This window comes from Marmota monax, unplaced genomic scaffold, assembly GCF_021218885.2.
Source record: "Marmota monax isolate L192 unplaced genomic scaffold, Marmota_monax_Labrador192_F-V1.1 WCK01_AAM20220418_F8-fsc00015, whole genome shotgun sequence".
Lineage (NCBI taxonomy): Eukaryota > Metazoa > Chordata > Mammalia > Rodentia > Sciuridae > Marmota > Marmota monax.
In genome coordinates this window covers 5,909,025-5,922,584 of record NW_026692194.1, presented here as the reverse complement: position 1 = coordinate 5,922,584, position 13,560 = coordinate 5,909,025, and the positions used below count along the sequence as shown (strand labels likewise).

The window sequence follows — 13,560 nt, the reverse complement described above, 5'->3', positions numbered from 1 at the left end:
TAACAGCAATCACAACAGAATGTGCTAGTAATTATTATTTTACTGTTTTATTATGTGCCAGGAACTTTATGTTCGTATTTTCTATCTTCTTAACATACTGGAAAGATGGGCCTGATACTGGTTTTAGGAAGTTGGGACTCAATAGGAAGTTGGGACTCTGAAAGGTTAAGTACAATTTCTGTTATTTTCTTGCAAAAATGCTGAACATGTGTTTCTGAAAATTCTTGGAGAATGGGAACTAATTTTTATGTACTCTTAAATAGTATATAATATGATCAATACTCAGTTGGTACTCAATAATTACCAGCTAAGCAAACCAAAAGATCTCAATATTCTATAAAGTTTTTCTAAATTTTTAAAAAATAGTTGTAGATGAACACAATACCTTTATTTTATTTATTTTTATGCGGTGCTGAGGATCAAACTCGGTGCTTCACACTTTCTATCACTCAGCCACAATCTCAGCCCCTCTTCTAAAAAATTTTTTAGCAGACAGGTTTCTTTTATTTATTTATTTAGTACCATCGATTAAACTTTTAAAAGTGTTATTGGGAGAAGAAGCTGCTCTGTGGGGTCTCTTGGAGACAGCCTTTATGCATTTAACTCAGCAGTAGAACAATGTCAAGGTCTACTCTTAATTTCTTTACTCATTCAGTAAACAATCTAACCTTGGTCTCTTAGCTACTCAGTGGCTAGAATGAAAAGTCGACATCCAAGAAAAACATTTCCCCTAAAAAGAAGAGCAGTTTTATAAGAAACTATAAGTCTCTTGAAATTTTCCACAACTTGAGGAAGATTCCCCAAGGAACTCTCTCTCCCTCCTTTTTAAAGAAAGACACTGATTATTTAAAACTCATTGCTTTTAAGAAAATTTCTTTACAATAAAGTTTCTTTCTTTTTCTTTTACCTTTGCCCTCAACCAATTTTTTTGGAGGGAAGGCAAAGAATATTAAAAGAAACCAGGATGACCACACGAGCATGAGATTTTATGAAGAACAAAAATAAATAAAATGTAAAAACCTTCTATTATGTTTGTTGTTCTTGAAGGGCAACTTGAATGAACATAATTTATGACCATTTCTATTTATCAGCCACTAAAAAGAGTCCATACACTTGACCTATTAATGATACAGAATACTACATGAGGTCAAAATAACTATAGGTTGTAGTGACTTAGTAAAACCACTCAAGAAGGACATCAGAGAATGCTAAGGTGAATGCAAAATAAGAATCAATTTAACTATTGTGGTTATCTCAACATTTTAGAATGAAGACTGGCAAAATAAGTGATAACTGTCTTTTTCTGTAAGATGTATACTTTGTTTTTATGGTATTATTTATCACTTTATTGAAACTGAAAATAGAATTGGATACTGCATTCAATGCTTCTCTCTCTCCATTTGTCCTAAATCTTCAATATTTGTCTTTCCCTTTTCTCTTGTCCCCCAATGTCTACAGATATTCTCAATTCCCACTCAACACTACCCTCCTTTACTCTCCTTCAAAGAATCCTCCCATAAAAACTCTAATACCTTTTTAAGGTACTTTGTCCATGCATCTTGCTTTCCAACTGTACTAAAATTAAGACTGACCCTCCGTTGTGTCTAGGGCCCAGACTTCCTGTTTTCTTTTCATATGTTAGCTTCCCTCTCTTTTTCCAAACTATTTGCCTCTGGAGCTTTCCTAATGCTCCTACTTCTCTGACCATTTGTCCTCAGTCTCTTTCTGACTTTACTCTTCTTAGTTCCTAAGTACTAGGATTCCCACAACACTTTATTCTTTGTCCTCTTTCCTCTATACCAGTGGTCTGTGCCCCAGCTAAAATTGAAAGCAAAATTTTTGTTTTGTGATAAGGTAATTTTCCTCCTTGAGAAAGTGTTTATAGCTTTCATTTTCTCAAAAGGGACCATGGCTTTTTAAACAAGGCTAACTACTCCTGCTCTCACACTCTTTTTTATTTCATCCCTTTAGCCATCTTTTTAAATAGCCAGCCACTCCCAAATCCATCCAGTTCATACCAAGGGATAATAAACCCCAGAAATCAAGATTCAAATAATAATAATATTGAATCAGAACAAGGAGAAGTTGTGGTGTACACACTTTATGTCTAGCTCAGCTTACTAAATCTCCTTGAGTACCAATCGACTGAACCTTGGACAGGGGTATGGGTGGGTCTGGGAGGGTCCTTAATTTTGTTCATTGGGCGGGGTGTGTGTGGGGGGAACAAAACGGGGAGGAATTGGGTGAAAATAAAAAAAGGTTGTGTATGCAAAACCCCAGTTCCTAGAGGCAGAAGAGAGGGCTCGCCCAGGTCCTAGGTGGTGAAAGGCGAATGGGAGAGACAACTGACAGCAGCCTCAACGACAACCCACAGCGGCAGCAAAACCAACCCCTAACTCTGCCAACACCACCACCACCACCACCGAGAGCCAGAACCCCCCCCCGCCCCCCGCTCTGCAGCTGGCGGTGCCTTTGACGGAAAGCCACCTTCCACGATCAACTTCCAGTTCAATATAAACACTCCTCCTCCCGCCTATTGCTTCCCTCTTCCAGCCAATCAAAGGAATGGGCGGGATTGTCCTTAGTGGGTTCCTATTTTTTTTATAAGAAGGGTAGACTGTGCGCCGCGTTCCGGTCGAGGGAAAAACACCTCGCTAGCTAGGGGGTGGGGCCCTTGTGATGGGCATGCGGATCTGCCAATGAGGCGCCCCAACCGAGCTAAGGCCCGGCGGCCGAGGTGGGCGGGGCTCACGCGGGGCCCGGCCAATGGCGCCGGGGCGGACAGAGGTTGAGCTGCTGTGGGTAGGGTTAGTGTGAGAGGTGCGGCGGGGGAGGTAATGATGATGGTGGCGGAGGAGGAAGGCGGGGGAGGGGGTACTGGGCGCTGAGCGGCGGCTCTGGCAGGGTTTGGTAGGGTGGGAGACGGTCGCAGGGCGATCCGTCAGGGAGGGGGCGGGCGGAGGGGCGCCGGCCGCCTGAGGGGCTGCAGACCCCGGCTCCCGCTAGCGCCGCAGCTGGCTTGGCTCTTCCATGTGGCTCCAGCGGGGATGGAGGACTCGGTGGCGGCGGCGGCGGCTGCTGCTGCGGCGGCGACGGAGGAGCGACTCTGAGGAGGGAACGGGGCCAGACCCAGCCCGACAGCGGGAATAGAGGTGTGAGGAGGGGGCGGGAGTGGGCGAGCGGCGGGGCCGGGACTCGGGTACCGGGCTGGGGTCTCTGGCAACGCTTGGGTGACAGGGACCGCAGTGGGCCACCGCCTGTCTTTGCTGGGGGTCAGGGGTCTGGACAGGAGGCAAGCCTCTGGCAGGCTGGTTCCCAGAGGATGGGGGAGGGCGGCACCGCACCCCGCACAGTCCACTTGCCCGCACTGGTCACTGCTTCACGCCCAGGCAGGAGTTTCCATTTCCCTCCAGTTGGCAGCGAAGGTGAAGGGAGCCCAAGTGGCCTGGAGCCCGGATATTGCCTCCCTATGCCTTGAGCTTTCCCTCCACTACTCGTTGCCCACCCATTTGCCCCTCCGAACAACAGCATTCCTCCCTGCTCCCTAGAGTGTTCTAAGCATGTATTCTAGAACTCGAGGCTATTATTGAAAAACAAAGTTTATTTAAAAATACTCTACTCTTCTCTCTGAGTGGCCATGGATATTAAACCGCGTCCCTAGACTTTCCCGCTTTGCTCGCCCTTGTTTGATGATAGGAGGGAAGGTAGGGCCCGTGATTGTTGTTGATGCTGATTACCTGATATATTGCTCCATGTCTTTGGTGTGAATTGTAATTTCTTTCTTGTTATCTTAAATTCTTGATGTTACTGGCTTTTGAGGTTGGTGTTTTGTTTCATTGTTTAAAAAAACATACAGAGAACCTGGGTTGTCTGTTGCAGCATTATCCAACATGGGTGGTTAGTCACTTTTTGTGCTACTCTCCTCATATTCTTTCTCTTTTTGTCTTTGTTTTGCTTTTCAGCCCTCCAGAATAGGAGTCTTATAGCCCCTGAGGTGGAATGGTGATGGCTGCTTGAGGGAATCTCCTCTCATTCATCCTGTCATGTATATCATGCTGTTGGTGATTGGGCCATTCATCTAAGATGGGATTTACCCTGTGAAACAGGGAGAAGACTTATGGACCCCAAACATTTCAAGTTGTAATTGAGTTTTTCAAAGTACAGACACACATGCAAAGCTCTTTTGCTTTGGACCCTCTGCTTTATTGAAGCTGCTGTGTTGCTAACCCAGAACTGTTCCAGTCTATTGACCCATCATCATGGCTTCAGTTTGGAAGAGACTGCAGCGTGTTGGAAAACATGCATCCAAGTTCCAGTTTGTGGCCTCCTACCAGGAGCTGATGGTTGAGTGTACAAAGAAATGGTAAGATGTGCTTGGGGTTAGAATTTGCTGAGCTGTGGCCTAAATTGACTGTGGCCTAACTATTGAGACTTTTGATAGCAGACTTACCTTTCTGTAGTGCACAAGTGTGTAGAGGCTGGGCGGGGTGCAGAATACTCAAACAAGTACTGTGATGTGCACTGTTGCTGCTGATACTGTCCCTGTGGATTTTAATTACTGTACTCCAATATGTCTCAGAAGACTGTAACTGAGCACACTGAGTACAGTAGATTTTTGTCTTGAGGTCATTTATCATTACTATTAGAATAACTTTGATTTTTATAATCTTAAATAGCAGTGGCTAATGAAACAGGGCAAACACATGCATACATTTTAATATAACATGTATGTTTTAATGTGGAAGACTAATGGTGATAATCTGTTTTATTTTGTTTTTGTTTTTTTTTTTTTTCATTTCTATTTGCTTAGGGTAAAGAATTTTTCATTATTTGAATAATGGAATGCCAGTCCACACAACCTTAGAAATTCTTTTGTTAAATGCTTAGTCAGGCAACTGTATTTTCTTCTAATTGCCTAATGGGATACATTTCTTGGCTGGATTTAAGGAAGCAATTAGTAGTGCTGGTCGGTGATTTGCTTCTTTCCACTTGAGCAAAGTAAATTTAGGGCTTTCTTTTCACTGCTCTGAATGATAAGCAACAAGAATTCTTATTTACTGAAAGAAAAAAGTTAATCTTAAGCAAATGGTCCTTTGGGTTTTGATTTATTGCAGTGATTAAGCAGTATTACTACAAAATAAGTTCATTTTATCATCCACAAGAACTGTAATCTCATGTCTATAATAACCTCTGTTCTTAACATCCTTTTTATTAGATGAAGAAAATAGTTTGTTCTGTTCTAGAACTCTTACAGCATATTCAATTTTTTTTTTGAAACTATAAATGCTTTTGTCTTGAACTTGTTAGGAATGTTATTTTAAAATCAATTCAAGAAATGCATGCACTGATTGCCTAGTTTATATCAGATACTGTTGATTTGATCAAATATGACGTAAGCTCCCCACCCTCAAGGAGCTTACAATCCAGAGTAAGGATACACATGTAAATAAGTTCATTGTGATAAGGTACAATATTATAAATGTTATGATGTAGGGATTTTGATCTGTCTCTATCCACTTGGGTATCCTTGGGGAAGTTACCTCTCTAATTCATTTCTACTTGCACAAAAGTAATAATGGTACTGCTTCATAGGAGGGATAATTATGAAGATTAAATGAATTAATTCTTGTCAAATGCCTTTAATATTGTCAGGGACATAGTGCTCAATAAATGGCATTATTATGTACAGAGTTGGCAGAGGAGAAAATAATAATAATGGTTGCAGATGGTTTCCTGGAATCTGAGCTGGGTTTTAAAGATTAATAATAATTGTCTAGGAAGTCAAGGAAAGAAGTGAAGAAATTCTAGATGAAGTAACAACCTATGCAAAAACATGGAGACACTAAATAACATGATCCATGCTGGAAATTTAAGCAGTATAGCTTAATATTGATGGGGTTTAAAGTGTAGGATGAGGGAATTGCAGTGAGATATAAGGTTTGAGAGGCAGACAGAACTCAAATCATAGAATTATGTGCTATTATGTATATGGCTTGGGTGTTATTCTGTGGGTGAAAGGGACATAGTGAAAAGTTTTGAGCAGAAGAGTCATTAGGTTTGCAATTGGAAAATCACCTTGACAACAATGTGAAATAAGGATTTTTGAGAAGACAGTGACTCGAGACATTGATATGAGAGGAATAGGGATTGGATGAGGCCATGACAGATGGAATAGAGAGAATTTACTGGAGAAACACTTAAAAAAAAATAGGACTTGAGGATCATTTCAGTTGGGGGATAAGGGAGAAGGAAAAGTCTAAATTGGTACTCAAGTTTCTGACTTGGAAGGCTAGGTGTAACAACTAGCCAAGATAGGAAATACATGAGGAAGGTCCTGTTTACCAGTATTTCTTAACTAGGAAATGTACAGGGAATATCAACCTGAATATGGTTAAATTTGAGTCTCTTCTTAAGGACTAGAACACATTAGGTTATTCTTTAGTTACAAAATCAGTTTTTTTCCCCAGTTTGTAGCATCTTGGAATTATCCCCCCACCCCTTGCATAAGTAGTATTTAAGTTATTGTTAATGTGTTTCAAAGTGAAAGCAATAGTGAAAATCTAACTTGATTATAGTTGAATAGATGACTTGATTTCTTTTAACAGGTGTACCGTCATAGGTATACATATTAAAATAGGTCTTATGGTAGGATCTGAAGTTAATGCTAGAAGCATTTGAATGTTTTCCTATAATTTTCAGATATTATTTTGGGAGTGTGGAAAAATAGGAGAGAAAGGAAATTTAGAGATTCTGATTTAGTGAAAGGAAATAGGCATTAGTAGAGCACTGAAGATAAATTGCAAGTATTAAGAAGATAAGAAAGTAGATCTGATAAATTAAAGAAGAAAGTAACTATAAAAATGAAGAACAGTTGGTATTCCATTGAGATTATGCTCTCGGAGGTAACCTGTGTATATAGATGCCATTGCTTTTTAGAGCCTTGCTATTTAGAAGAGGATAGATAGAATGGAATTTAGGAAAGCTATAGTGTGTTGAAGGAAGAGGGTAATGGGAATCAAGGTATATTTTCCAAGGGAGAGAGTATTATTTCTGTGACTAAGGAGGGGAGAAACATCCCATGTTCTCTTGTCATGGCCACAAAGTATGAGCCTTATCCAAGGTTTGTAATATCCTGATATTACAAATAACAGGTCAGAGTAGGGGCTTACAGGCTATTTTTTCAGTAGGGGCTATTTTTTTTTTTTTAATCTAGACATGGACAAGCTTAATACTTTACTCTTGATCAAAGGATAAATAATAAAAATTGGATGTTTTGGGTTTTCTCCTTCTCAAGCTTCTTCTCTTTATTGTTCTCTTGTATTTTGCCTTTTCCCTGGCTAATTAGTTCAAGTGGGTCCATTCCCTGATACTTTCAAGGTGTAGTGGTTCTACACCTTAGGTCAGAATCAAAAACCAGAATATTGGAGAGAAGGTTAATACATACAGAGGTCCTATCCTGTATCATTCTCTGAGTCACATAAAGAAGCTGTAAGCAAATTTGGAGATGATAGGGATTTAAGAAATAGTTTATTGTTGTCTTTGGTCATTTAATTATTCATCTTGGTTTAACTGATATAGCCATTGGTAAATGGACTGGCCACTAGAGATGAGTTTGAAAGAGATTGTGCTGTCAGTTTTCTCTTTGTTTAATTCTTGTCCTTTTCTTTTGTTACCTGCATGTCATTAGATTTCTGAGGGAAGTCTTCTTTACTATATGAGTTCTCAATAGTTATACATACAGGTCTTTAAGGAAACTGCTTGAAAATCGACAAGTCCTGATTTTGATGCTAATTTAACTAGGTTGCAGAATTAAATTTTGTTAGGGCATTCTCTGGTATATGATATGAACCATATGTATGAGGATATATTGTATTTTGTGTGTTTCTTCATTATATACAAATATGAATATGTTTTATCTATGTGTTTATATTTCTTTCATCTAATTCTTAGAGTAGGAGGAGTAAAGATTTTTCTATATTGTATTCCTTTTTCTTGTTTTAAAATGTAATTTTACTTATAATTTATATTTTAAATAGATGATACAGTCACATGGTTTAAAACTCTAGAAATACAAAAAGGTGCATGTGTGTGTTTGTGTGTGTGTGTGTGTATATGTGTATCCCTGAAAGTAACTCCTCTTGCTCCATGATTTCATATATCCTTGTGACCTCCAAATTTGAAAAATAAAAAGATAGCTCATTTCAGTTTTTAAGTTTGTAACTAATATTGGCCTGTAAGATAAAATATCAACTCCTTAATCTGATTTACCAGGCTCTCTGTAACTGATCCCAGTTTAATTTTCCAGCTGGACATTAGAAAGCTATATGCACTTTCTGTGGTAACTTGAATTTATGAAAGCCAAATTATATTAAGAAGCATTAATTTTAGATTTACTTCTTTGGGTGGCGTGAGCAAGTATTTCTTTGTTGACTATTTAATGACATGATCTAGAGTTAATGACATGATCTAGAGTCTTAATGTAAAGAACTTTAGAAACAAGTTTTAAAAAGAAAAAGGAAAAAGAATTAATTGGAAATAAGCCTGATGGGATTTTGGAGCCTCTTGCAAACCACTGTTTCAGGAGCATAGTGAACAAGGAGTAAAGCAGTAAGAGGTGAGATCTGAGCAGGTGGTAGAGGCTAGATCACGGAGGGCCTTGAGTTCATGGTAAGAACTTTGCATTTAAGTGGGATAGGAAGCCATTGAGGGATTTGAGCAGGGAAGTGATATCATCTGATTTACTTTTAAAAATACTGTTTTGGATTCTTTGTGGAGTATGAATTGTTGTGAGTAGAACTGGAAGCAAAGATGCCAGGAAATTATTGGTAATAGTCCAAGCAGCAGAATGGTAGGTGGTAAGAAATGGTCAGATTTGTATAGGTAACATGTGACCACACTCCCACCCTCATCCCCGCTATTGAACTTTATTGAGGTATAACTTACACTTTTTTTTTTAATATTTATTTTTTAGTTTTAGGTGGACACAATATCTTTATTTTACATTTATGTGGTGCTGAGGATCAAATCTAGTGCCTCATGCATGGTAGGCGAGCACTCTACCACTGAGCCACAACCCCAGCCCCATACACTTTTACATACAATAAAAGACATGCATTTTAAGCCTGTGGTTCAGTGAGTTTTGACAAATGTGTGTATCCATGTAATTGGAAAGTAAATTTTTCAGAGATACAGTTGACAGAACTTATCAATAGATATGATAAAAAGAGTTGGATCAGCAATGACTATAGAAATGACTATCACATCAACCAGGTGAATGTGATACTAATTATAGGGGTGAACTAACAGTTGGTTAGGAAAAGGTTTGGTGTGAGGGAGAAATCAAGAGTTTTGTTTTTCTTGAAATTTGGGATGTCCAGATGGAAATCTTAATTAAGCAGTTAATAATAAGAGTCTGGCCCTGGGGAGAGAAGAGGCTGGAACTTCTAAGTATGTAGGTAGTATTTATAACCATGGGGCTATAGGAAATATTCTATGGCATTCACATAGATTGAGATTGAACCTTGAGGCACTTAAGCATAAAAAGGAGCCAGCAAAGGAGACTGAAAACAAGCGCTAGTTCAGTGATAAGAAAATTAGGAACATGTGTTTTCCAAGAAACTAAGGGAAAAAAAGTGTTTGGCTGTATCAAATATAATTGAGAGGTTAATCAAGGTGACCACTGGATTTGGCAAGGTGGAAAGAGCTTATGTCTTTGAAGAGTGGTTTCAGAGGAATATTGGGGAAAAAAACATTATTAGACAGGGTTAAAGGAGAGGAAGTGAATACAGTGAGTATAGGTGATTGTCTTAAGAGAATTTTGATACAAAGCAGAGAACTAGGTAGTAACTGGAGAGGGACAAGGGTTCAAAGTGTATTTTTTGCATGGTATATATTACAGCATGTTTGAAAGCTGATGGAAATGGTTATTAGAGAAGGAAAAACTGATGATATGGTAGGAGAGGAGGTTAAACTAAGGAGAAAAATCTTTGAGAGAAAGAGAAAAGGATTCAGTACCTAAGTGAAAATGTTTAGTTTAAGTAGAAAAAGTGACAATTCACTGTTAAAATGAGAGAAGATGAATAAGGGGGCAGTATACTGGTAGATTTGATGTGGGAGGGTATGAATGTTCTATTGGCTTCTGTTTTCTCAGGAAAATATATTAGAGGTCATCAGCTGAGAGGGAGGTGACAGAGTTGTTGAAGGATTGAGGAGAAGGCAAAATTGACAAAGTGAGAATGAACGGACTAGAGAAATATGGGATTGCTGGATAGTACCAAGGACCTTCTTAACTTTGTGGTCATAAATCTTAGTAAGTTTGCATATTTTAACCCAGTTATGTTCAGTAATTGGATTCAAGTATGGAATAGGCAGACTTGGATTCCACCAGGATTAGGTTTTATCAAGAATGTATAATTGAGGGAAAGATGGACAAGGAAATCAAGAGTGAATGTGCAGGCATAGTTATAGTTATACCAATGGGATATAAGATGGAAAAGGGAGAAGATAAAGACATAAAAGGTGGAATTGTCTGTGAAAAAGTGAAGAGGACCATGATTTACAGATTTTTAAAGAGGGTGAAGAATTGTTGGGATTGAGATAGCAGATTGAATGACTAGATTGAGAGAAGGAAGTGGATACAGTGAGTGTAGGTTGTTGAGAGCCACAGCCGAAGGGGCCCCAGCAAACTTCCAGCTGCCAGCAAACTTCCAGCTGCCGGCTGATGTTTGGCTCACAGCGGCCCCAGCAACATCTAGCTGATTGGCTCCTCGGCCCCAGCAACATCTAGCTGATTGGCTCCTCTGCGGTGATGCTCATTGGACTGTTTCCCTGCCCTTTCAGACCACGGAGCTGCTCATTGGGGGACTTTTTTGGCTCCGCCCATGTGACCCAGCCAATCGGCCTCAAGAGCAGGAGGATTGTGGGAGGTGGAGAGAAGCTTGTGTGGGAGAGAGAGGCTTGTGGAAAGCCGGTGGTGGCAGTTGAGGCTCTGAGGGTTTTTCCTGAGAGGCTGTTTTGTTTGGCGTGTGTGGTTCTAAAAATAAAATTAGTTTCTTTTGACAAGTGGCTCCTGATTGTGCCCAGCCAGACTGCGGCATTTGGTGGCCCGTACGGGGAGCGACTGAGGGTAAGTGAACTGCTCGCCCCTGAGGGCAGGGCGGGAGGATGGGTAGCCATTTTAAGATTCTTCTTTTGTTATTTTGTTTCACTTTTGTTGTAAGTTGCCAGTCATCTCCAGCTGCCAGCACCTGGAGATGTGTAAGATGGAAGAAAAACCGCTCACATCTGAGGAACAGATAGGGAGAAAGGACGGATGGACATTTCAGGAGGCTATTATAATGATTTTGTGTTGTTCCAATTTTGTTTCACTTAGTTTCAGTTTGTTAGGCGTTATCTTGTTGGGTTGTATTATAGTAGAAATACGGGATCAGAAATTAGTAAAAAACAAACTGAAAGAGTGTTAAGTAAATTGTTAGAGGAAGGAGGCATCTCAGTAAAATCAAGAACAATCAGGGCATACGTTGATACAATACAAAAATGTAGCCTATGGCTTTTTAAGGAGGAGTTGTTAAATATATCACAATGGAACCATCATGGTGAAGATTTAAAAAGAATAGAAAAGAAAAGCCCAGGGACTCTGCCAGTTGGCACATTGCCATTGTGGATGTTCATATCTTGTTTGCTTAGTCCAAAGCCTTCAGTTCAGACAATGGTAGAGGAAGAAGAAGACATAATGATTCAAGTAAAAGAGAAGGTCTCTCAAGTTAGTCAGACAGAGGAAAAGATTCAAGTAAAAGAGAAGGCCTCTCAAGCTAGTCAGACAGAGAAAGAAAGTGTAAAACAGAAAAAGCCATCAGGGGGAAAGTTACAACAGGAGACTGCTACTAACACCTTTCTATCACCAGAGGGTGTAAGTGTCCAACTAACAAGGCCACCTCCATATGCTGGGAGGGCCCCAACCCCCGCAGTTGATAGTTGGGATCCTGAGACAAGATCTCAAATATTAACATGCCCTGTATTTGAGGCAGGAGGACAGCGATTTTACCAAGTTTTAAATTTCAAAACAGTGAAGCAGCTAAAAGAGGCTGTAACAACCTATGGTCCTCAAGCACCCTTCACTGTAAGCATGGTCGAATCCATTAACAACTTGAACATGACTCCAGCAGATTGGGCTAATATGTGTAAAGCTGTGCTAAATGGAGGACAATACCTGTTATGGAAGGTTGCCAATGAGGAATTTTGCAAGGAGATGGCTAGGCGAAATGCAGCAGCTGGTTATCCTCAGAGAAATCTAGATATGTTGTTAGGAAAGGGACCTTATGAGGATCAGCAGCAACAAATTGCATATGATCCTGGCGTATACGCACAAATTGCTGCAGATGCAATTAAGGCATGGAAGACTTTACAAGGACATGGAGGTTTACAAGGTCAATTATCTAAGGTAATACAAGGAGCTAATGAACCTTATGCTGAATTTGTAGATAGGCTTATTCAAACAGCTACCAGAGTTTTTGGGAATACAGAACAAGCAATGCCATTACTAAAACACCTGGCTTATGAGCAAGCGAATCGTTGGTGCAGAGATATCATTAGACCATGGAAACATGAAGATTTAAACACATATATTAAATTATGTAGAGACATTAATGAACAAGAGCAAGTCGTGGCAGCTGCAGTAAAACAGGCTTTAGATGCCAGAGACATTAATGAACAAGGGCAAATTGTGGCAGCTGCAGTAAAACAGGCTTTAGATGCCAGGCCAAGAACATGCTACAATTGTGAACAAACAGGACATTTTAAAAGGAATTGCCCCATTGGAGGAGGGCTTAACAAAACTAGGTATCAAAGGAGTAGAATACCAGGTATTTGCCCACGATGCCGTAGAGGGAGACATTGGGCTAATGAATGCCGTTCTCAAACCACCATAGAGGGTACTCCATTATCAAAAAACGAACAAGGACCAGGTGTTTATCCACGAAATCGTGGAGAAAGGCATCGGGCTCCATTGCCAAAAAATGGACAAGGGGGCCCAATGCTCCGGGGCCCAAAACCACAAATATACGGAGCACTGGAGGAACCCAGCAACCCCATCAGGGTAGTGCCCAGGACACATTGTCCATCAGATCCCTCATCAGACAAACCAGAGGGAGCGCAGGGTTGGACATCTGCGCCTCCGCCAGAGCAGTACTAACTCCAGAGATGGGAGTTCAAATCATTCCCACAGGGGTGAAAGGACCTCTTCCCAAAGGAACAGTAGGCTTATTATTGGGACGCAGCTCTTCTACTCTAAAAGGACTTATGATAAGTCCTGGGGTAATTGATCCCGATTATGAAGGTGAAATAAAAATTATAGCCAGTTCTCCAAAGGGTATATCAGTAATTTCACCAGGAGATAGAATAGCACAGTTACTAATAATACCCAGCCTACATGATAAATTTTCCAGTCGTACTGTAGAAAGAGGTTCCAAGGGATTAGGCTCCACAGGTGTAGATTGGGCTATGCTTTCTTTAAATTTAGATTCTCGCCCCATGCTAAAACTAAATATTCAAGGACATGAATTT

The 13,560-nt window shown here is 40.2% G+C and overlaps 1 protein-coding gene across 9 annotated transcripts in view; it reads left to right on the top strand.

Moving 5' to 3' along the window:
- Positions 1–2,771: 2,771 nt before the first annotated feature.
- Ehbp1 (EH domain binding protein 1) overlaps positions 2,772–13,560 on the top strand; it is a 322,315-nt gene continuing 311,526 nt past the window's right edge. For 3 of the 9 annotated variants that reach the window (XM_058572797.1, XM_046423191.2, XM_058572801.1), the window contains exons 1-2: positions 2,979–3,152; positions 3,963–4,363. In XM_058572797.1, coding sequence (XP_058428780.1) covers positions 4,260–4,363 — 104 coding nt within the window. In that variant the 5' untranslated portion in view covers positions 2,979–3,152; positions 3,963–4,259. Of the gene's footprint in view, positions 2,835–2,977; positions 3,153–3,962; positions 4,364–13,560 lie in introns of those variants that run through there. The other 6 variants (XM_058572806.1, XM_058572790.1, XM_058572791.1 and 3 more) reach the window with 5 other exon arrangements.